Raw genomic sequence first — 21350 nt, 5'->3', positions numbered from 1 at the left:
GATCATGTGGATTGTATGTTTGATTTAGGTTTAATTAATGAAATATTTCCTTGCTTTCAATGAAGGAAAATGTTCGGTGAAACGAGCATCAACGGTTAATTAAGTTGATGTTTGATTAATCAAAAACCAATCATTAACCATGAATCAACTATTTGGTTAGACATGTATCTCAAGCTTCCAATCATTAACCATGAATCAACTATTTGGTTAGACATGTATCTCAAGCTTCCGTTAAAGAAATTTGGATTAGTCTCATTTTGGCACAAGTTTCGTTGAAATTTTTTGAATTATTAAAAGGAAAAAGCTAACATGTGCCCCAAGGGCACAAGTATTGGGCCTACAAATAGAACTTTTTTGCATTTATCCTCAAATAGAAGTTGCAGAAGTTGGAGAGGCTCTCCATCCGTTCGCAAAGGAAGTTTGAAATCTGGTTTTTCCAGCACTACTATGTCTACTCCTGTGCCGATAGTAGAGGATAAGAGGTACGTGTAGGTGTTGACGTTGATATGAAGTAGTGAATGTTTATATTTCGTTTTGCATGGTAGATGTTTGGTACCCAGTTTTTGGTTGTTGTCTGTTTTTTAAAAATGTAGGTGTTATTGTAGTTATCCTATCCAGTACGTTGTTATTGATTTTTTAGCGGTCTCGAGACTCAATGTAAATTTTGCTAAGAATAGTCTTTGAGGTTAATATAGACTCAAATTTCATGAATTTAGCATGGAAAGAGAATTCCCTCCCATTTTAAATATCTTGGTATTTTGATGGGTGCTAATCATCGGCTTGAGACAATTTGGGAACCTTTGATTAGTCTTATCATCAAACGACTTCTTTCGTGGAGTTGTGAGTATGTGAGCTTGGGAAGGAGGGTGATTCTTCTCATTTTGGTCCTCAATTTGATCCTTAGCTTCATCTTGTTCTTCTTGAAAATGCTTGTTTAGGCGTGAAAGAGAATTGTCGTGACTTTGGGACGGGTGAAAAGTGAGTCTAAGATATTTTTGGATTAAATGGTCTAATGTTTATAAGCCTAAGTAGATAGGTGGGATGGTGCGATATTCCCTTGGTTATTTTGTCCCTATCATGTAAATGGTGGTGGAGATTGATTTCTTATGCTACTAGGTTGTGGTGTGATAGGTATAGAGATAAGTTGTTTCCACTTTCAATTGGGGTAGGTCTTCTAGTTTACGAACTTCTTCTACCGGGTGGAAAAGAGGTGTTTTTTCTATTTTGATTCAAGGGCATCTTCATGGAAAAGAGGTGTTTTTTCTATTTTGATTCAAGGGCATCTTCTAATTGATTTATGAGTAGTTTAGGTAAAAAGGTGCATACCGACCTTCTCATTTATGTGGGATGACCCTAGGTGGAACCAATCCCTCTTAAAATTAAGTTTTCTAGACTTCATCTGGAAATCCAAGAATGTTACTACTTTTTTAGGTACATCTTTAAACATGGGAGGTCTTGGAGGTTAAGAGTATTTTATCTTCTTGGAAACCATATTTTGATAAGCCTTCAACTTACTATTGTACTTTCTTGAACTGCATAAAAAAAATCTATTATCCATTTGAATCAGTAGCGGTTTGGGATTTTTGACATCGCATTTGGAGAAGAGTGTTTTTATTGTTTTTGGTGGACTGTGTTTACAGTGGTTCTTGGTGTGAGTTCTAACTTGTTTTCTTTTTTGGTGTGGTGACTTGGGTTCTTCTTCTCCATTCGTTGGACTGATTTGCTTTTGTTCTTATTATTACTTATGTTGTTTTTGGAAGTTTTTTCTGCTTGTGTTGTTGTATTGTTTGTTTGCAGAAACAGTTAGGTATCTCCTCTAGTGCTTCTTGCTTTATCACATTTCCTAAAATATCATAATTACTTTAGTTATTATTATTTGAAAGATTATTCATTCTAGTGTAACTCCAACAAGAATGGCAGTGCAAGCACTAAAGCACAAGATCCAAAATGAGTGTCTTATCAAGTCATGGTCTTTTGCAAAAGGATAATCCAGGATATGATGGCAAGAAAAGAAAATATGGATATTATCAGCCTTTAGAAATTTCACTAAATATTGAAGTTGAAAAAGCTCATTAAAAAGTGGTTTGTGACTCAATTTCTCTAGGATGGACATATAGACTCAAAGTTGAACAATGACATTATTAGTTCTTGTTGAAACTTGAAACTATGTATTTAAGGTTTTAGGGATATATTTTCATCAATCTCTATCAAATATAAAATTTACATGTTGATACTTATTACACACACCTGCTAATAACACATGTTTGCATCTTGATATGTATTATACACTGTGAAATTAAACATGTACAATGTGATTGGGGAAGAAACTTTGAAGAAGAAGAAATGAAGAATGAAAGAATTTAAGTTAGAACATGGATCTACTCATCTACATGTCAGAAGAACTAGGAAAAGAACTAGACTCAACTCGATGCCTGGAGATTGTTTTGGCTACTAGTACGGCGAGCAGAACCACTCCTTTGTCTGGTTCTTGGAATAATCATAGGCCAACAGCACACAAGAACAAAGAGCAGCTCCATCACGAATACCATCATCGCAATCCATATAAATAAGCTAATCTTCCAATACCATAAAACCCTCTTGATCAAAGGAAGTTTTGATTCAACTAATATAGATGAATCATATATTTGAGGAATGCCACCTCCAGGTAGATATTCTGCTCGCTGTTCAAGGGTTACTTTTAAGCATGAAGTAGGTACATCCCCTTCAACAAAATCATTCATCTTGGCATCCAGGGTCTGAGTCTCTGATATATAACCAGTAAGCAGCGGAACAATCTTGAGGAAAGTCGTGACTAGGCGGATAGGCTCACTTCTGAATCTTAACATGCAAGGTTGCCTCGAACTTGTTATTATTTTACCGTTAGAAGATAAGAAGTCTACCCTGATCTATAAAAGTGCCAAAGAAGAACTCATAAGCAAGCAAGCAACGGGTAATAATGAACTGCAATTATTATTGAATCAAAATTCCTTAACCAGGTAATGACGGTTTTTACAAAATGCACCTATATATGTTCAAAGAAACCATGATTAATAAACAGCCCACAACTACATTTAATCCCCTTCTTTGTCTAATAAACCTAACTGTTATTTTAAAGCATCAACACTTCAATTGTAGGAAACAAAGTAGATAAACAGAAATGGCGTGCCAAAGAAACACTTTAGTTAAAGGCATTACCAAAGATCTCAGTCTCCAACACAAAGTTTCCATGAAAAGCAATTTGGCACAAATCATTGATGAGGGAACCAAGAATTAGGCTATTGTCCAGTTGAATTCTATTCAACAACAACAACAAAGCCTTATCCCACTAAGTGAGGTCAGCTACATGGATCAATTTCCGTCATAATGATATATCCAAGACCATGCTTCTACCCAAATCGTTAATCACGAGCTTTTTCTTAATAACTTCTTTCATAGTTTTTTTTAGGTCTTTCTCTACCTCTAGTTGTTTGACGCCTCTCCATCTTATCTACTCTCAATACCACAGAATCCACCGGTTTTCTCTCTACACGCCACCATCTAAGTCTATTTTCCACCATCTTTTCTATTATAGGTGTTGCACCAGCACTCTCTCTAATATTGTCATTTCTAATCTTATGATGTCTAATCTTGCCAAGTTGCCACACATCCAACGCAACGTCATCATCTCTGCTAAATGGTAAAGAGATGCTTTGATCTCTATTAGTATCATGTACACGACATACTTTTTAACCCACAGTAGTAATATACCATTGTGAACTGGAACTAGCACCAAGTTACTACTCAAACCTACGAAGATTCCGTACAAAACTATTTTCAAAAGCATACACTAGAGAACATAAAGATCATATTAATGCTAGTAATTAAGTAAAACATCATAACCTTCCCCATTCATACAAATAGAACATGTAGAGCTAGTAAAAAAGTAAAACATCATAACTAGAAGGTAAAGACAAGCATAACCATGTCAAACCAATGGCTCTTTAGAATGAACTTAATCATATAGCTAGGTAAGGTACCTGAAAGACACCAAGTTTTGTGTTGTATCCCGACTCCGGCACTAGCAATGAAACAGTGAGCTGCACTTTTTGTTTAGAAGGGATAACCCTTTTATTCACCCACCTATCAACAGCAATGTCATTCTCATCCGTCCGATCCTCACCACCAACACCAGAACACGATGTTATAGGAACAAATGCAACAGGACTCTGTTTAGTATAATCAAAATTCAAAACTTGCTTCATCTGAAACGGCTTTTCCACCAAACCCTTCACCAAAAACCCACTAAACACAAGCGATGAAACCAAAAGTCCAAACAAAATGCAACAAACATACATTGACCACAAGAAACCCCATCCACAACGAAACGCAACGTTCCAAAACGACTTATTTTCGTTCAACCATCGAAGCGCTGAAGGACCAATGAACTCACAAACCCAACTCCAAACCTTACTGAAAATCCACAAGTAAAAAACTTTCCCTTTTCTCATTGTTCCAAAAGGGTCTATACAAAACATCCAAGCATGAAACATGAATGAAACCGGAGACTTCATTAACATAAAGAAAACCCTAATTTGAAACATGATTAACCTAATCACCAATCCCGTTGCATAATCAAGTAAATTCGAAGATAAATCGTTGAGTTCACCCGGTGACTCAGCTGAATCACCGAGTGTCTCGTCGTGTGTAACTGTAGTTAACGTCGATTCATCGTTTATATCTTCTCCGATAACACCACTCGGAGATGGAGACAAATGAAATTTCCCTTCCTCGGAAAAATTCTCAATTTCCTTCAAAACTGCATGATTTTGACTCTTGGTTATTTCCGGGTTATTCAAATTGGTGCCGGAAACGGTGTCGGGAGATTCTTTATCCGGTAATGGACGGTGAAATGAACGGCGACGGAGTTTGGTGGAGGAAGGTGAAGAGAGTGGGTCAGGGTCGCATTGACCGGAAGAGGAAGGGGGAGATTCTGGCATGGTATGGTGGGTGGTGCCGGAGCAATGGTGGAAAGGGCATTGGTGAGAGGCGTCGAAGAAAACGTCGTCGTATTGGGAGTTTGTGTCCATTGAAGACTGTGAAGTTTCTAATGGTTGTTCATTTTTGGAGGCACGAATTGAGGAGGTTGTGAGCTGACGGTGTAAAATGCAAATAGGGGTATGGAATTGATGATTTTCTTTCTCAAGAAGAAAAGTATATACCAAAACAAAAATTATATTCACCAAGAAAAACAAAAGCAAAAAAAACAAGTTTAATTTTCATTTATTTTGGATCTTAATTTTTTTTTAATAAGTCAAATAAAATTATAGTAATAAAAAAAGGTGTTAAAAATCGAACCGATCCAGCATAAAATTGTAAAATCAAACTATTTGATGTCAGACCACTGAACCGGACTAAACCGATGATGATAAACAAAAAAAAATCAATTAAAATCATAAAATATCACATTTGGTTCGGATGTGTTTAACTCATTTTCTAACCGAACCGCACGTTCATTTTGGTTTGCGTATTTTGCAAACCAAATTAAACTATTATATTACAAAATCTTACTAACCAATATATATTTCTTTAATTTTTTTTTTAGAGAAATCAATTTGTATTATGCGTATATTTTATCATTTTTTATGATATTCATTTTAATTTATATATCATCTAAAAACAAAATATTATGCATTTATAACTACTATTTTGACAAAATATATTTTACAGTATTATTTGTATATTATTTTACTAATGTAATTTCATGTATATAATTCTTTAGACTTAAGATAAAATTGTAATATTTTTATGCATTAAATTATAAATTTATTTTGACAATTATAAAATTTTTTATGGTAATGTATGAATTATTAAACACAAAATTATATTTTTTTCTCCATATGTGTATGTATGACTCAATAATTTTTTTTGTAAAAAATCGAATCAACCGAATCAACTCAAACCGCATTAGTTTGGTTTGGTTCGGTTTTATTTTTGAAAGTCAATCAAACCAAATCGAACCACACATTTTTTCTCTTGCGGTTCAAATGATTTTTAGGGTCAAAACCGCCCAAACTACACTGCGAACACCCCTAGTAACAAGTACTAAAGCACAAAAACTTAAGGGTGTGTTTGGTTCGAGGCACATTGAGGGGAGGATATATAATAAAATGTGTTTGGTTCAATTTTTGGGAGGAGAGGGGAGCAAAATCTCTCCAAATCATATTTTTTGCGTCCCTCTGAATTAGGAGAATACGAGAGAGAGAGAGAGAGAGAGAGAGAGAGAGAGAGAGAGAGAGAGAGAGAGAGAGAGAGAGAGAGAGAGAGAGAGAGAGAGAGAGAGAGAGAGAGATTGAATGTGAGTTTTGATATTTAATAAATTAATATATTTACTAAAATATTCTCAGTTTTATTTTATTATTATTCGAAAGAGAGGGAGATTGAATTAGATAAGGGAAAAGATAACGAGATAGATAAATATGTGTGTAAGTTTGAGACAATAGTAATCATCAGTTTGTTAGGATTCTTTACTCCCTTAGTTATTTATAGCTTTCTTTTTCCTTTTAAAAAAAAAATAATGTCGTATATCCCATTCGCTGAGAGGACACCTTGCCTTAACAAGAAGAAGGCTAAGTGTCAAGAGAAATTTAATGACAGCCCAAAGAGTCACAATGGTGGCTTTATCACAAAAGGAGGCAAGATACATTTTGAAGGTAACACCCTCTGTGAGACTCACCCCTTTAAAACCTTGAAGCAAGGTGGGGGTTATTCTCTATCCGGCCCCAAAGGACAATATTGTTATAGTCTTAAAAGAAAGCGAATATGGCCAACAGGAAACTAGTTCACCAATTTGGGATGACGTGCCCAAACAATCCTCATCGTGGGCTTTTGATGAAATAAATTTTACAGATGCTTGCCTCCCCTTTCGTGAAAATTTTCTTGGCCATTATCAGGCCATCCGTTAGATGATGCCTCAAAAGTTGTCTGATATGGTGGAGAATGATATGCTTATGGGCTTGTTGATGGAGCGAGTCCTTCGTGAGAACCACGTGAAAGTTGTGGGAAAACTGAAGGTAAAACTTCATATGACGAAGGAATCTATCGCCAAATGGCACGATAGTGAAACAACTAGTTAAAGAGCGAGATACACTAGAAGACACCCTTAAAAAGGTAGAAACAGAGGCCAAAAAGCTCGCGCTTTTAGAGAAAATCCTAAAAGGTTTTAATGAGCAATTTTTAGTGGTCAAAACTCAAGTTTTGTTAATGTACTCCATACCTTTAATCAACAAAGTTTACTCTCTAGTAGCTATGAAAGAAAGCAACATCATCCTACCATTGTGGTTGATGAGTACACAATTCTCAATGATGCTTATGATGCTAATAAAGGTTATGATCGAGGAAGAGAAATCACTTATGGAGGAAATGACAAGAGTAGTTCCAAATATTGCACTCATTGTCGCAAATATGGCCACATAACTTAATTTTGTTAAACAAACATGGTCGCCCTCGTGTTAACAAATCTTTATCCTCTACCAATACCTATAAGTGTAGTGCTAATGATTCTCAATAATCAAGTCCAGTTCTAGATTCAAATCAACAAGAATCTAATGTTTCTTATCAAACTCAAGAGAAATATTATCAGCTTGTATGTTTGCTTAAGAAAATTTGATTCCTACAACAAATCCTAGTATTGGTTCAAGATCAAATTAGTTAAACACTTCAAATTCAACTCATTTGGGGCCTTCATCAGATGAGTAACATCCCTTTGGTATTCCTAGTGTAATTACTTGTTATACGAGTAACAAGTTCAATTTATGGCTTATTGATTCAAGAGCAAATCATCATATATATATATATATATATATATATATATATATATATATATATATATATATATATATATATATATATTCCAAGCATTATTTAGAGTCGTTTTATAGCATTAGGCCTATCAAAGGTCATTTTCCTAATGAAAATTCAGTTCAAATTTGTTATGCTGGTAATGTGCAATTCTCACAAAATCTATACATTACCAATATTTTGTATTCACCTGATTTTATATTAAATTTGATATCTGTTTCAAAATTGTGTTAATCCTTAGAATGTATCATCTACTTTATAAATAATACATGTCACATATAGCATATGAGGTTTTTGAAGATGATTGGCTTGGTTAAACAAGTAAATGAGTTAAAGATATAGAACAAGCACACAAACCATACCAACTATACCATCCCTCGGTCTCCGAAAAATGTAAACATATTAGATGCATTTCAATATAGTTTTTCAATTTGCTTATCATCTCTTTGTTATATTAGGCTAGGTCATTTATCTACTCATAAAATGACACATACGTCTCTTTTGTATCCATTTGTTACTCATAATAAAACAAATGTTTACGACATATGTCATTTTGCTATTGAAGAATATATATAAACAAATTAGATTTTAAAAAAAGACAAAATTAGCAATTGAAGAATGAAGAAGAAGTAGTAAGCATGGATTTCGTTTTCTCTTTTTTTTTTTTCTTTATACCACCGGTTTAGTCCGGTTCGGGGGCGAGTTTTGGCATCAAGTGATTTCATCCCCCTCCCGATCGCAGTTGCGGGGGATCAGTGGTTCGACCTACCAAGTCGAGCGCCAATCACCACTGGACCAATTAACGATTGGTGATTTCGTTTTCTCTTTTATGTGTGGTGAAAGATAAAGAAATTGTTTTTCTCCTTAAATTTTTTTTTCTTTTTTGAATACTTAAATACAATTAATATTTATTTTTTGACACAAAACTCGTTTTGACTTGATGTAAACTGTTATAGTTTATGTGCTTCATTGCCTTGAGTTCGATTTTGAGTCGATGAAAAGTGTTATAGTCCATTTGCTCCATTAAACACAAATTAAAGGTGTGTGGAAGAATTTTATAATTAAGAAATAAATTATTGAAGGCCTTTTTATTTGGTCCTTAGTCAATATTGAGCACTAGCTGTCGCTTCAGCAATGATATACTCCTTCCTTCCTATGTGGTTAGCGTTATTAACATTCCAATTATGTCGACAAAATAAAGCTCCGTTAATAGTATTTGACTTGAAATGATTGATTCAAAATGAATGCATCTTTGACATGTTTTAAACACAACTTGTGCAAACAATAATAATACATGTATGATGTTATAAAAAAAATAATAATAATACATGTATGATGCATGGAAGTAATATTCATAGTCATACTCATTGGTTCTTTGACATGTTATAAACACAGCTTGTACAATAATAATACATGTATGATGCATGAAAGTAATATTCATAGTCATACTCATTGGTCCATCGAAAAGACCAGCAAAAAAAAGTGGTTGATTTGATTTCATCCTCATCCTGAAATACGTCGATTATTAGTTTTGGAACTCATTTGTGGAAGACATACATGCTTTGTTATTTGTTTGACCAATTGTGGAAAACAAGCTAACTTTTGTTGTGATTTTTGTTTTTAGTTTTATTAGAATCAAATTTTGAAGTTAAATTAATGTTAATATTGTTTGTTATCAGAGATGTGCAATTCATTTTTGAAGACTAAAATATTTCAACTGATAAAAAAAACTAACGATGAGTATATATGTGTGCACAACAAATTAGTAATTAATGTGTTAAAACTATGGTGATTAAAAAAATTTAAGTACGGAACCTTCTTAGTGCACTTTTATGAAACACAAAAGAATGAGAGAATAAATGCTATGCAACGCTTGATGTAAAAGATTGCATATATTAAATGATAATTGTTAGTCTATTTATATACAGAAAATTAGGGTTGTCACGTAGGTGCTAACAAAAATAAACTTAATAACTAAGTAAACAAAATAAACTATAACCTCCTCTCGTTATTTTAGCTTCTTTTTTGTTTGACCAACAATATTTAGCTAAGTGCCCAAACCTATTACAATAGTCTCAAACTCCTGGTGAAAATCTTGTTTCTTGGTCCTCAAGAAAACAAAAGGTAGTCTTAAGATCAAATACAAAATGTGAATAGAGCACTATCTGATTTAGCCTCTGAGTAGGGACTCGATCACTACTTGCTGAACTCAAAACATATTGAAATAGATGTCCACTATGTTAGAGATCAAGTGCTACGAAATGATATTGTTGTTGCCTATGTTCCTACAACTGATCAGATTGTTGATCGTCTCCCTAAGTCCTTAAGCCATACACGATTCAATCAACTTAGAGATAAATTTGGGGTGATTCTCTCACCACCAGGGGGAGTTAGAAACATAATCCCTTATGTCTTGGATCATGTCATGACAAAATCAAATTATAATTAGCGGTCATTAGTAGTCTAGCATTATTAATTTCTATATTAGTGTTGAGACATTATGCCTAACATGATTTTTGGATCTTGATTTGCAATGCTCGCTTGCATATATGTATATGTTTTCTATATGTGTAAAATAACAATTAACATATACATTACAAGTTCTCTAACTTACTTAAGTTGCATTTAAAGCATAATAAATAAGGTTAGTGTATCATATTTCTTCCTGTCTATTTCTTTTTTAACTTGTAGTTTAGTAACTAGAGTTCACGCTTTTAAAGTGAACAAATGAAATGTCGCAGGTTCGAACTTGTCACTTTACATCTAATACACTTGTACAACTAAGTTGACTTAACAAGACCTTTCTTACGTTGAAATAATTAGCTCTTGTTAATAATTTATTTAAAAAAAACAAAAATAATTAAGTATAAATTTTTTTAATAAGTGAAATATTAAAAAAATTTATAACCAGGTATGCTCATTTCTTTTAAGTTGAATTAAAAATTATATAATTAAATATAAAGTACATAAATATTTAATAAATAAAAATAAGTTTTTTAAATAATTAAAAAATATAAAAAAGATTAAATAAAATTTATTTAATTTTAAATGATTGTAATGGAGCCATGGAGATGAGTGGTTCTAGTATTTCCGTGTGTACTTTTTATGGTCCCAAGACATAGTTTATCTATTTCTGTCATTTTTGTATAGATTTGTCGTACACTACACTATGTCTGTGTGCTTAGTGTCTTAAATAAAAATAAGTGTCCTAACACAAATGAAGTCTATGTGCTTGCTTTTAGTTATCCACCATTGAAATTTCAACAAAATAAAGTGTAACAACAGTACATGCATATTCTCTCTCCTTGCCCAATTTCTCAATGAAGTTTTGAACCCAAAATAACCAATCTATTCACCTTCTTCTTCCTACTTACTTGCTTATCATAACATAACTATTCTTTGAAGATGCTATCTAAGATCTTCTTTGCTCTCTCAATCATAACATTTACTTGTTTCACTTTCTTTGATTATGCACAATCTAAACTTCCTCAGCAAGAGCGTAAGAGTCACTTTTCCATTTTAGTTCTATACTAGTTTTTATCTTGTTAACAATCATACATGTTGCTTGATCCATACTTTATTTATCACAGTTGATGCTCTTGAAGAAATCACTAGTACAATGGGTTCAACCTATTGGAAATTTGATGGTGATTCATGTCAAATTCAAATGCTTGGTTTAACTCAAAAGCCACCTGATGGATCCCAAAGCAGCATTGCTTGTGATTGCTCTTCTCAAAATGATACCTTCTGTCACGTAGTAAGGATGTAATAAACCTTCAATCTTCTATTTTCATATACTTTATATATATGAAATATTCTTTGTTAATGTTAAGTGTTCATTTCGGATAGTATATGACCTCAACATGTCCTTATAAGCCGGGACAATTCTCACATTTCGAGCCGGTTTTGTAGGATTGAGTTTGGCCTAACTACATTTTTTAACAATTAACATTGATTTTTCTGAAATATGAATTTCCATTGTTTAGTGAATTCAAGGGGTACAGCCTTCCCGGCTCGCTTCCGCCTCAATTGGTTAAGCTTCCATACCTCAAAGTAGTGTAAGAACTATGAACACCTTAGAGAAGATTAAAATTTAGTTTCATTAATTGTATTGCTGATTGAAATGAAATGTGTTCTCAATTCGTTGTAGTGATTTTGCTTATAACTACCTAAATGGTACGATTCCAAAGGAATGGGGTTCGATTGAATTAACTTCAATGTAAGTTCATATCAAATGATTTTAGTTTTCATTCAGTTATACTTGCCTTTTGTATTAAATGAATACGACGTTTTATGCAGCTCGCTACTTGTTAATCGTTTGTCCGGGGAGATTCCTAAGGAGTTGGGAAATATTACCACTCTAACATTCTTGTAAGTCTTGTATATATTTTTTCTCATTTTTATCTTCTGAGGATTTGTGTTGATCTAAGTGTGCATTATTTTACATTCTTGTCGATATCTTTAATTTTTATTTGTTTACTATGGCCTTAAATCAGGAACCTTGAAGCAAACCAATTTTCCGGTCTTGTTCCCGCTGAACTTGGAAGTCTATTTAACCTTCAGTATTTGTAAGAAAATGAGATTCATGTGTTTTACTTTTATAAGTATGTAGCACCAGCACTTCGGTATCTGACATTGACTCAATTGACACATGAACTTACATTCTATCACTCTCATTTTCTTAAATTATTATGAATGTTTATGTATCAGTGTCGTGTCTGTGTTTGTGTTAGTGCTTCATTATAACATATTTGATTTGAAAAATCAAACAATTTGGTGGTTTTTATGTGCAATATTACCTGCACAGGTTTTTATCATCCAATAAATTGTCTGGGAACTTACCAGTGACATTTTCTCAGTTACAGAATTTGACAGATTTGTAAGTTCTGATTTAACTGTTTTTTCTCAGAAAATAAATATAGACACTTTCCCCGATGAATACCAATTTTTGGTGTATTGCAGTAGGATAAATGATAATAGTTTCAACGGAAAAATACCGAGCTTCATACAGAATTGGAAACAGCTTCAGAGACTGTGAGATTGCAATCACTTTTTTTCTTCTCTTCCAATATCTTTCTAACTTTACACAATAGATACATGCCTACTTTATGTTTATCTTTAAATTGATATTCTAATTATAATGTACATCATTGAAGAGAAATGCATGCAAGTGGACTGGAGGGACCTATCCCGTCAAATATATCGCTTTTGACTAATTTATCTCGACTGTAAGTGAAAACCAAAAAGCCTACTAATTTTTAGTTTCCTTAATGTTCTCCCCCTAATTCATCTTACCGGTTTTATATACAGGAGGATTAGTGACATGAATGGTCCAAGTCAGGATATTCCTATTTTAAGCAACATGACAGGAATGATAAGATTGTATGTTTGGTTTTATGTTAAAAACTAACTGGTACGTTTATCTTCTATTGTTGTTTGATTTAAACTAACTCAGACTTTTTAATATAGGGTTTTGAGGAATTGCAATATTACCGGAGAGATTCCTAGCTATATTTGGACAATGAAGGAGTTGGACATGTTGTAAGTAAACCATTTGAAATTTATATGTTTAACCTTGTTTTCCAGACTTCATAACCATGGAAATTTATACTATTTTAAAAACTTTTACAGGGATCTCAGTTTCAATAATTTGTTTGGTGAAATTCCAGCGAGGGCTCATGTGGGACATTTGAGATTTCTGTAAGTACACTTCTCTAAATTTCAAAATATATTGTATTGTATTGTAATTGTGTATAGTATGATATTAAAGTAACAGCTATATGCATATTTATGTGCATTAGTAGTACTAGTATCACAGTATATTCTTTAGTTTGAAATATATATTGTATTGATGCATAAGAGTTGAAGTGCTAATTGTAATCAAGTTTCAATTGCTTCTTTTCAGCTTGTTAACTGGCAACAAGCTAAGTGGTAGCGTACCTGACTCAGTGTTGATGGCAGGAAGCAATGTGTATGTTTCTTGCCTCAGTCATTTCAACTTAAACATTGAAAAGTAGTGTTGTTTAATGCTGAAATTTAAGTGTGTTTGAGCTGTTATTCTTTCGATTAGTGGATCAAGGGAGATAGCTAGAAATCCAAATTGAAGCACACTCACTTTTTTTTCCTTCTAATATTTGGGTGCAGTGATATTTCTTACAACAACTTTACATATCAAGGACCTGAGAGATCGTCTTGTGGAGATAATCTGTATGAACTCGAAGTCTTTTGCAATAATTATTCCTAGGATTTGGTTATTTATACACCATAATTCTTACACTTTCTTCACACTTCTTTCTAGTTTTGGAAAATAAATATACAGAAAGTGCGTGTTGGAATGTGTCTTTATTATCTTAAAGGGATGTAGTATAAAAATATTGTAACAAAAATTGTGTATATATAACTAATGTTATTCGTATGTTTAATGTGTTTAACTTGATTAGGAATTTAAATCTAAACATGTTCCGGAGCTCTTTAGGGACCAATGCATTGTAAGACCCTATCTTTTAAATTTTCCGTTGTTTTAAATATTTTAGTAAAAGTTATATCGACAAATGGAGTTCAATTACTGATATCACTGTTTTTCTTGATTCTTGACAGACAAGGGATTCTTCCATGTTCAACAACTTTCAAATGTCCTAGATGTAAGTATACATTATTCCATCTTTGGAAGTGGCATCATGGTTGACGCACAATTGTTCTACGGTATTTTTCTAACTTATTTTTTCTATCGGTGCAGATTCAACTTGTTTACACGTTAATTGTGGAGGAAAGGATATACATGTGAGGGAAAATGATAGCGATATTCGCTATGTTGGAGATGGATATGTGGCAGGCGGTGCTGCTAAACTTTTTAATGACGCTGGAAACCACTGGGGGTTTAGTAGCACCGGGGACTTCATGGATGACGGTGATTTCCAAAATACACGTTACTCCAGGTCTCTGTCGTCTTCAAGTTTGCCGGAATTATATAAAACGGCTCGTGCAGCTCCCATTACGCTTACTTATTTTCACTACTGCTTGGAAAATGGGAAATATACTGTGCATCTCCACTTTGCAGAAATACAATTTTCTAATGATAAAACATTTAGAAGTCTTGGGAAGCGCTTATTTAATATCTATGTTCAAGGAGTATTAGCTTGGAAGGATTTTAATATTGAAGACCAGTCACACCCTGCTCAAAAACCGCATACATTATCAAAATATAATGTGACTGTAACAGACGGTATTCTGGAGATTCGGTTCTACTGGGCTGGCAAGGGGACTACAAGGATTCCTGCTAATGGAGTTTATGGTCCTCTTATTTCAGCTTTCTCTATTGTTTCAGGTGAGTGATATCTTGCTTTAACTTTTACTAAATATGGTTCCGACTAAAATAATCTGTAACATTTTCTGTTTTTTCGGATAACTAGAATAACTCGTGTTTTTCTTCCAGATTCTAAACCTTGTTCAGACCAAAAGAATGGGAGGCGTAAAGTAGTCGTTGGAGTAGGGTTTGGAGTTACAGCTTTATGTCTAGTCCTTATTGTGGTAGGCATTTTTTGGAGGAAAGGCTACATTAAAGGAATTAAGAGAAGAGAAAAAGGTGAGTTTCTTGAATTACGGATAGGAGATAATAACTTATTTTAGTTTCAACCATGTAAATGAACTATCTAGATAGAATAAACCCGATTGTTCTCAGAAATATTTATTTTTTATATATTTATCTTATAGTTTTCAAAGGGCAAGATTTTCAGATGAGGACATTTACACTAAAACAAATTAGAGCCGCCACAGATGGATTCAGTCCTGCTAATAAGGTCGGGGAAGGTGGTTTTGGTCCTGTCTACAAGGTATTCGAGTGAAAATACTACCTTCTAAACACAAAGTTCGGTTTATCTCCATGTAAATTTCTAAACAACAGTTGAATTGCAGGGTCAATTATCTGATGGTACATTAGTAGCAGTCAAACAGCTCTCCTCGAAGTCTCGGCAGGGAAACCGTGAATTTTTAAACGAGATAGGCATGATATCTTGTTTTCAGCATCCTAATCTAGTGAAACTTCATGGATGTTGCATTGAAGGGGATCAATTAATATTGGTGTATGAGTACATGGAAAATAATAGCTTGGCCCATGCTTTATTCAGTGAGTTTTACACTTCAAGTACAATGTAATTATGAGAAATTTCTATGAAATCTGAGTATGACTTCTTCTTGCACATTCTATAGGTTCAGAAAATCGGCTTAAACTTGATTGGCCATCAAGGCTTAGGATTTGCATTGGCATAGCAAAAGGTCTAGCATTTCTTCACGAAGAATCAAGACTCAAGGTTGTTCATCGGGATATCAAAGCTACTAACGTGTTACTGGATGGAAACTTAAACCCTAAAATATCAGATTTTGGGTTGGCGAGGCTTGACGAAGAAGATAAGACTCATATCATTACCCGAGTGGCAGGCACAATGTCAGTTCTCTCTCCCTCAATCACTCAGCTTTTAATTTTCTTCTTGACTAAGAATCATAACCTATGTTTTGTAGAGGATATATGGCACCGGAATATGCTTTATGGGGTTACTTGAATTACAAGGCTGATGTTTACAGTTTTGGAGTCGTGGTCTTGGAAACTATTAGTGGAAAGAGTAATAACAATTACATGCCAAGTGATAATTGTGTTTGCCTTTTAGATAAGGTATTTTAATTTAGTCATCAATAGAAACATTTGTCATTTTCATTGCGCATAGCATTATAACAAAACTGAACATTGCAGGCATTATATCTTGAACGGACTGAAAACGTAATGCAACTGGTTGATGAGAGGTTGGGATTAGACGTAAACCCAACTGAAACAAAAAATGCTATAAAAGTAGCTCTCTTGTGTACAAATACATCGCCATCACTAAGGCCTACAATGTCTGAGGTTGTAAACATGCTTGAAGGAAGAATAAGCATTCCAGATGTTATCCCAGAAGGTAACACATACAGTGAAGATTTAAGATTTAAAGCAATGAGGGACGTCCATCAAAACAAGGAAGGACATAGTTTGAGCACAAGCCGAACAGATGATTCAACAGGAATCCTTACACATAGCACTCCCTCGATGTTAGGCAATGATACTCATGAGATATCCTCCGAACTTTGAGTACAGCAAGTCTAATTATTTCAGGAAGCCTAACCATAAAATGGTCAAAATTTTGGCAGATTGTAGATTTAGCTTCATTTCCAACACTTCATTCGCATGCTATGGTGAGTTCACAACTAGAGTCTAATGTAAATTTCTATTTATTATTCTTGAGTGGTGATTACAACTGTACAAGGGTACCTTTTTGCTGTTGTCATGTAGTTATTTGAGAGAGGCTTAAGCACTGTATATATTTGTAAAAACAATGTACTACAAGAAAGCTCTCTTGTGCTCAAGAGTTACTGCATGTGTAATTTTTGGGTAGAATAGATCTTATTCATTTTTTGATATTGAAGAAACAAAATGGAAAGATAATACCAAGCATTAAGGGAAGAAAATGTTTATTAGAAAAAGCATCAACAAAAACTCAAACAAAAATAAACCATTAAACCTTGAAAATGCTAGTGGAAGTTCCACAATTATTCTTAAACAAAAACCTGCATGATAAAAGACACCTTCATAAAAGCTCCAGCAACTATGATCAGAAACTTCGGAGAAAACTTCTAATCATAGATTCCAATCCTGTCCATAATTCTTGTAACAGTCTCCTTACTTTCTCTAAGAACTTTAACACTTCTGCTAAGCTTCTCTCTTTTACCAGAAATCGATGGAGACTCTTCAAGCAACCTCTCAATTCCACCACCAGTTGAAGACAAAAGATCATTACAAATCTCCTTCTGCAAATCATTGTTAATCAGTTCATTGATGCTTAACATCAAATGCAAAGCAATACTATCAATAAGCCTTCTCAGAACAATCTTCCAGTACGCAATCATCCTAGCCTTCAAATCAAAAGCCTGACTTAGCACATGAGGATAGTTCCTCAGGTTCACAACATCAATCTCACCAACCCCTTCAAGCTTAACATGAGTAGGCTTTGGTTCAGCGTTCAGAACTTCCTTAATAAATGATTCTTGTTGAGCTACCAGCCTGTTATACTCGAGCAAGTACTCTGGGTTACAAGTGTAATCTGTAAGCTTCTCCATCTCCACAGCTTGCAACACATGTTGGATTGAATTCTTCTTCTTCTTAGCAATCAGTTTCTCGCCTGCTCTGCGAGTGGAAACTTGAAGCTGATAATAGTTCGAAGAATGGTGATTTAAAACTGAAATCACAACAGATTCAAGATAGTCCCAGACATTATCAACAAAGTTAATCGGCATATAAGAAATGCCCTTAACTTTTCTCTGCAGTATAGTTAGAAAAGCAGTTCTAGGCATAAAATTTGGGAGACCAATCCACTTGGCCTCTTCCAGAACCTTTATCTCTTCCATCAGAAAATTCTTTTTTGCATCACTTTCATCACAGCTTTCAAGATCATTAGCATACAAATTAAGCATCTCCACTAAGCGAGCAGTGCAATGCATGTGGTTGTCCTCAGGGTATTCCTCGAAATCACCAGTGAGAAGAATCTTTTTCAGAGAATCTCTAGTCAAACCAAGGATATGCATGAAAGCAGTCATAGCATCAGCAACAGAAGATAAATTAGCAGGCAAATTCTCTAGCTCATTAGCATTAGAAGCAAGCTTCTCATTAATCTTCTTGATAATCTCAGGCAAAGTTTTCGAAATTATCATAGCCTGAACTTGAACAAGCTTCTGAGCCAAAACAGGTATACCAACAATGGATTTGTCAATTCTAGAAAGAAGCGAATGAGAGTCAAACAGCTTCTGTTCTTCTTCTCTGGCTTCTTCATAAGACTCCTCACCAATCCGATTCCTTACGCAAACATAACCTAGGCCTATGTTAACATCATCAGCAGTAACTTTCTCCAATAAACCCTCAGGTGATTTATCGGCTTTTGTGACAACAGCAAGTGTCCTCAAACCAGTTCTATCAACAGTTTGCGACATCCTAATAGACTCACAAGTAGTAAAATCGACAGTTGCAGAAAGTACATTCAAGATAATACTTTCTTCAGGAGTTATATACTCCATGATAATATCCTTAATCTGATCATAAATATTATCAGGTTGACCATGAACAGGAACACGAGTTATACCTGGAAGATCAACCATGGTAAGATCAGGAACACCATTCTTCTTCACAACCAAAGTCAAAGGAGTGTTGGAAATCCCTTTAGCAGAACCAGCAATCTCTTCAGTAGCCATGTTGATTGCATCAGAAACATTTGCTTCATCAGTGAAAACAGTTTTTCCATTGAACTCTAACAAGAGTTCCGGATGTGGAACAGGATGATTCTGCAGCCTCATCACCAAAGGCACCCTTGTGCAAATTCCTTGTCCACGCGGCAAGCTGATACCAGCCAAAGATTCAAGGACACTGGATTTTCCAGATGATTGATCTCCAACAACAACAATAGTTGGAAGCTGAATTCCTTCTTTGGCGATGTTTAGCCGCCTTAGATTTTCAAGAGCGTCGAGAACTGGACGTATCTTCTCATTATAAGAAGATACAATAGGTGCAACAGCAGAAAGAGGTTGAGGTTGGTCAACATGGACTAATGCAACTGAGGATGAATCATCACGGTGGTTAAAACTAACAGTAGCTTTTGTAGTACTTCTCTTTGAAGTGACAACCATTTTGAGGATACAACACAAAGACTTAGGTGAGGTGTATAAGATGAATGAATGGAGGTTTAGATGAAATGCATATTTATAGAAAGAAGCTGATGATTAAGAGGAAAATGAAATGAAGGGAAAGAGGGTCGTTTGGTATGTTGCAGTTAATGGAATTTAGTTGAGATTTACAGTGGAATTGGACGAGTTACTACAGTTTGGCTGTTACTAAGAGGGTCTTCAATGTTTGTGCAATTGAAAGGTTCCTCGCTAAATGCACGCATGGAGAATAAAACGTAATTCCTAGCTATATGATCCTACAATTCCAATAAAATTTAAAATGCAATGTAATAGCTAATGTATTTGCATTACTATGTGTGCCTATTAAATCAAATATCTATAAGACTTAATATGACAATTTTTTAAAAGATATTTTTGATGACCACCTATATATGGTGACACTCCAAAAGGAGTATTTAAATATAAAATATTTTTTTAATTATTATTTAAAATTGTTTTTGAAGTTATTTATTTTGTAAATTAATTACAATTGGTGGTGGGAGGCGGCCAACCACCATGAAGGCGCCGGAACTTTGCCGTGCAGAGGCCATCAACCATGAGAAGGAGTGTTAAATAGGTGTACCCAATAATATTGAACATAGTCACTCAAAAATAACATTGTAGGCAGAAAGAAGCATAACATTCATGGGATAAAAATAAAATTAAGTCTTTTCTCCATGTAATTTTTTATATAACCAATAAACAAATTCTAAATTATTATATTTTAATTTTTTGGTAAGTGAGTTAATTTATTTTAAAAGATAGAGATAGTCACAGCTACAAAAGTACCTATCCCTACAGTTTTGAGAGAAGGATTTTATTACTACTATTAGGAGTACATTATATAATTAATGAAGATATCATTTTATTTAAATAGGTTTAATTGTAGTTAATCATATCAATTGTATTTAATTATATCTACCGTATTTAAATAGGATTTTTATTTTATAAGGTTATCTGTTGAGGAATCAAAAATGGTGATGATTGCGGAAATTGCGGAGAGAAGCTTCCGAGGCACTATGACGTGACAACACCGTGGATCGAAGATTGTCATCATGATACTTTTTGAATGAGATGTATTGATTTTGATGTGATATCGTTAATCGGTATTTTCTATCTCCGTTATGGTGGACTTGGGGAGGTACCTACATGGTTAGCACTTCAACGTCCAAGTCAGTTTAGGGTTCAAGATTGTTTACCTGAAAACCCTTTACGAAGGTATTTATACCTTGGACCTGATGGAGCATGTTGGATAATGAGCCTTATGTTATTAGGCCTTTGACCAACGCGGAGCAGTGGATCCCGGGTCTTTGGCCGACACAAAACAGTTGCCCCAAAGACTCGTTGGGCATGTTTGATGTCGGGGGAGTCTTTCAGTAGTCGTGGTCAGCCTTTGACGATGTTTGTTTAGACGTCGGTTGGCACGCGGCGCTTTGGTTTTGCCAAAGCGTGATGGGATGTAAGCATTAAATGTAATCCCATTATTGAAACATTTTTCCATTTTTATTTTAAGCGTGACCTGAAAAGGTATGGGGTGACATCACACAACTTTCTGTATACTCGAGTACACTTGAGTACGATTGTCTTCTCCAGATGAAATCTGAGCGTTGATTTACCCTTATTTCCTGCTTTCAATCTGATATGTTCGATTGCCTTTTCCTATATAAAGTTGGAGAGAGATCATGGAGAAACTTTTTTGCCATCTTGTAGATTGAGTTTCCTTTGTCTATATGAGTCTTTCCCTCTTATCTGTGAGAACTTTTCATAAAGAGTAACTGTCG

General features: G+C 34.3%; 3 protein-coding genes across 4 annotated transcripts; 1 reads left to right on the top strand and 2 right to left on the bottom strand.

The window, feature by feature from the left end:
• Positions 1-2191: 2191 nt before the first annotated feature.
• LOC131605802 (seipin-2-like) lies at positions 2192-5207 on the bottom strand (the record flags this gene model as incomplete). The annotated part of the gene is made up of 2 exons (XM_058878112.1): positions 2192-2906; positions 4017-5207. Coding segments are annotated over 2 exons (1677 nt in total), but the record flags the coding sequence as incomplete, so codon positions are not given.
• A 5840-nt stretch (positions 5208-11047) lies between these two features.
• LOC131603359 (probable LRR receptor-like serine/threonine-protein kinase RFK1) lies at positions 11048-17232 on the top strand. Of its 2 annotated transcripts, none has more exons than XM_058875660.1 (23): positions 11048-11335; positions 11427-11601; positions 11823-11894; positions 11987-12055; positions 12136-12207; positions 12333-12404; positions 12644-12715; positions 12799-12870; positions 12993-13064; positions 13147-13218; positions 13306-13377; positions 13468-13536; positions 13742-13807; positions 13981-14043; positions 14277-14324; positions 14434-14477; positions 14573-15160; positions 15269-15418; positions 15547-15665; positions 15748-15958; positions 16042-16276; positions 16351-16501; positions 16580-17232. In XM_058875660.1, exons 1-23 carry the CDS (start codon positions 11242-11244, stop codon positions 16949-16951), a joined length of 3030 nt encoding a protein of 1009 aa, XP_058731643.1. In that variant the 5' UTR covers positions 11048-11241; the 3' UTR covers positions 16952-17232. The 2 variants fall into 2 exon arrangements, with proteins under 2 accessions (XP_058731643.1, XP_058731644.1); XM_058875661.1 differs by having other exon boundaries at positions 11049-11335; positions 11427-11593.
• Positions 17228-19772, bottom strand: LOC131603361 (dynamin-related protein 4C-like). The gene has a single exon (XM_058875662.1). The coding sequence runs from the start codon at positions 19531-19533 to the stop codon at positions 17494-17496; it is 2040 nt and encodes a 679-aa protein (XP_058731645.1). The 5' UTR covers positions 19534-19772; the 3' UTR covers positions 17228-17493.
• Positions 19773-21350: the final 1578 nt, after the last annotated feature.

Source organism: Vicia villosa, linkage group LG5, assembly GCF_029867415.1.
Source record: "Vicia villosa cultivar HV-30 ecotype Madison, WI linkage group LG5, Vvil1.0, whole genome shotgun sequence".
Classification (NCBI taxonomy): domain Eukaryota; kingdom Viridiplantae; phylum Streptophyta; class Magnoliopsida; order Fabales; family Fabaceae; genus Vicia; species Vicia villosa.
This window is presented reverse-complemented; position numbering and strand designations above follow the sequence as displayed.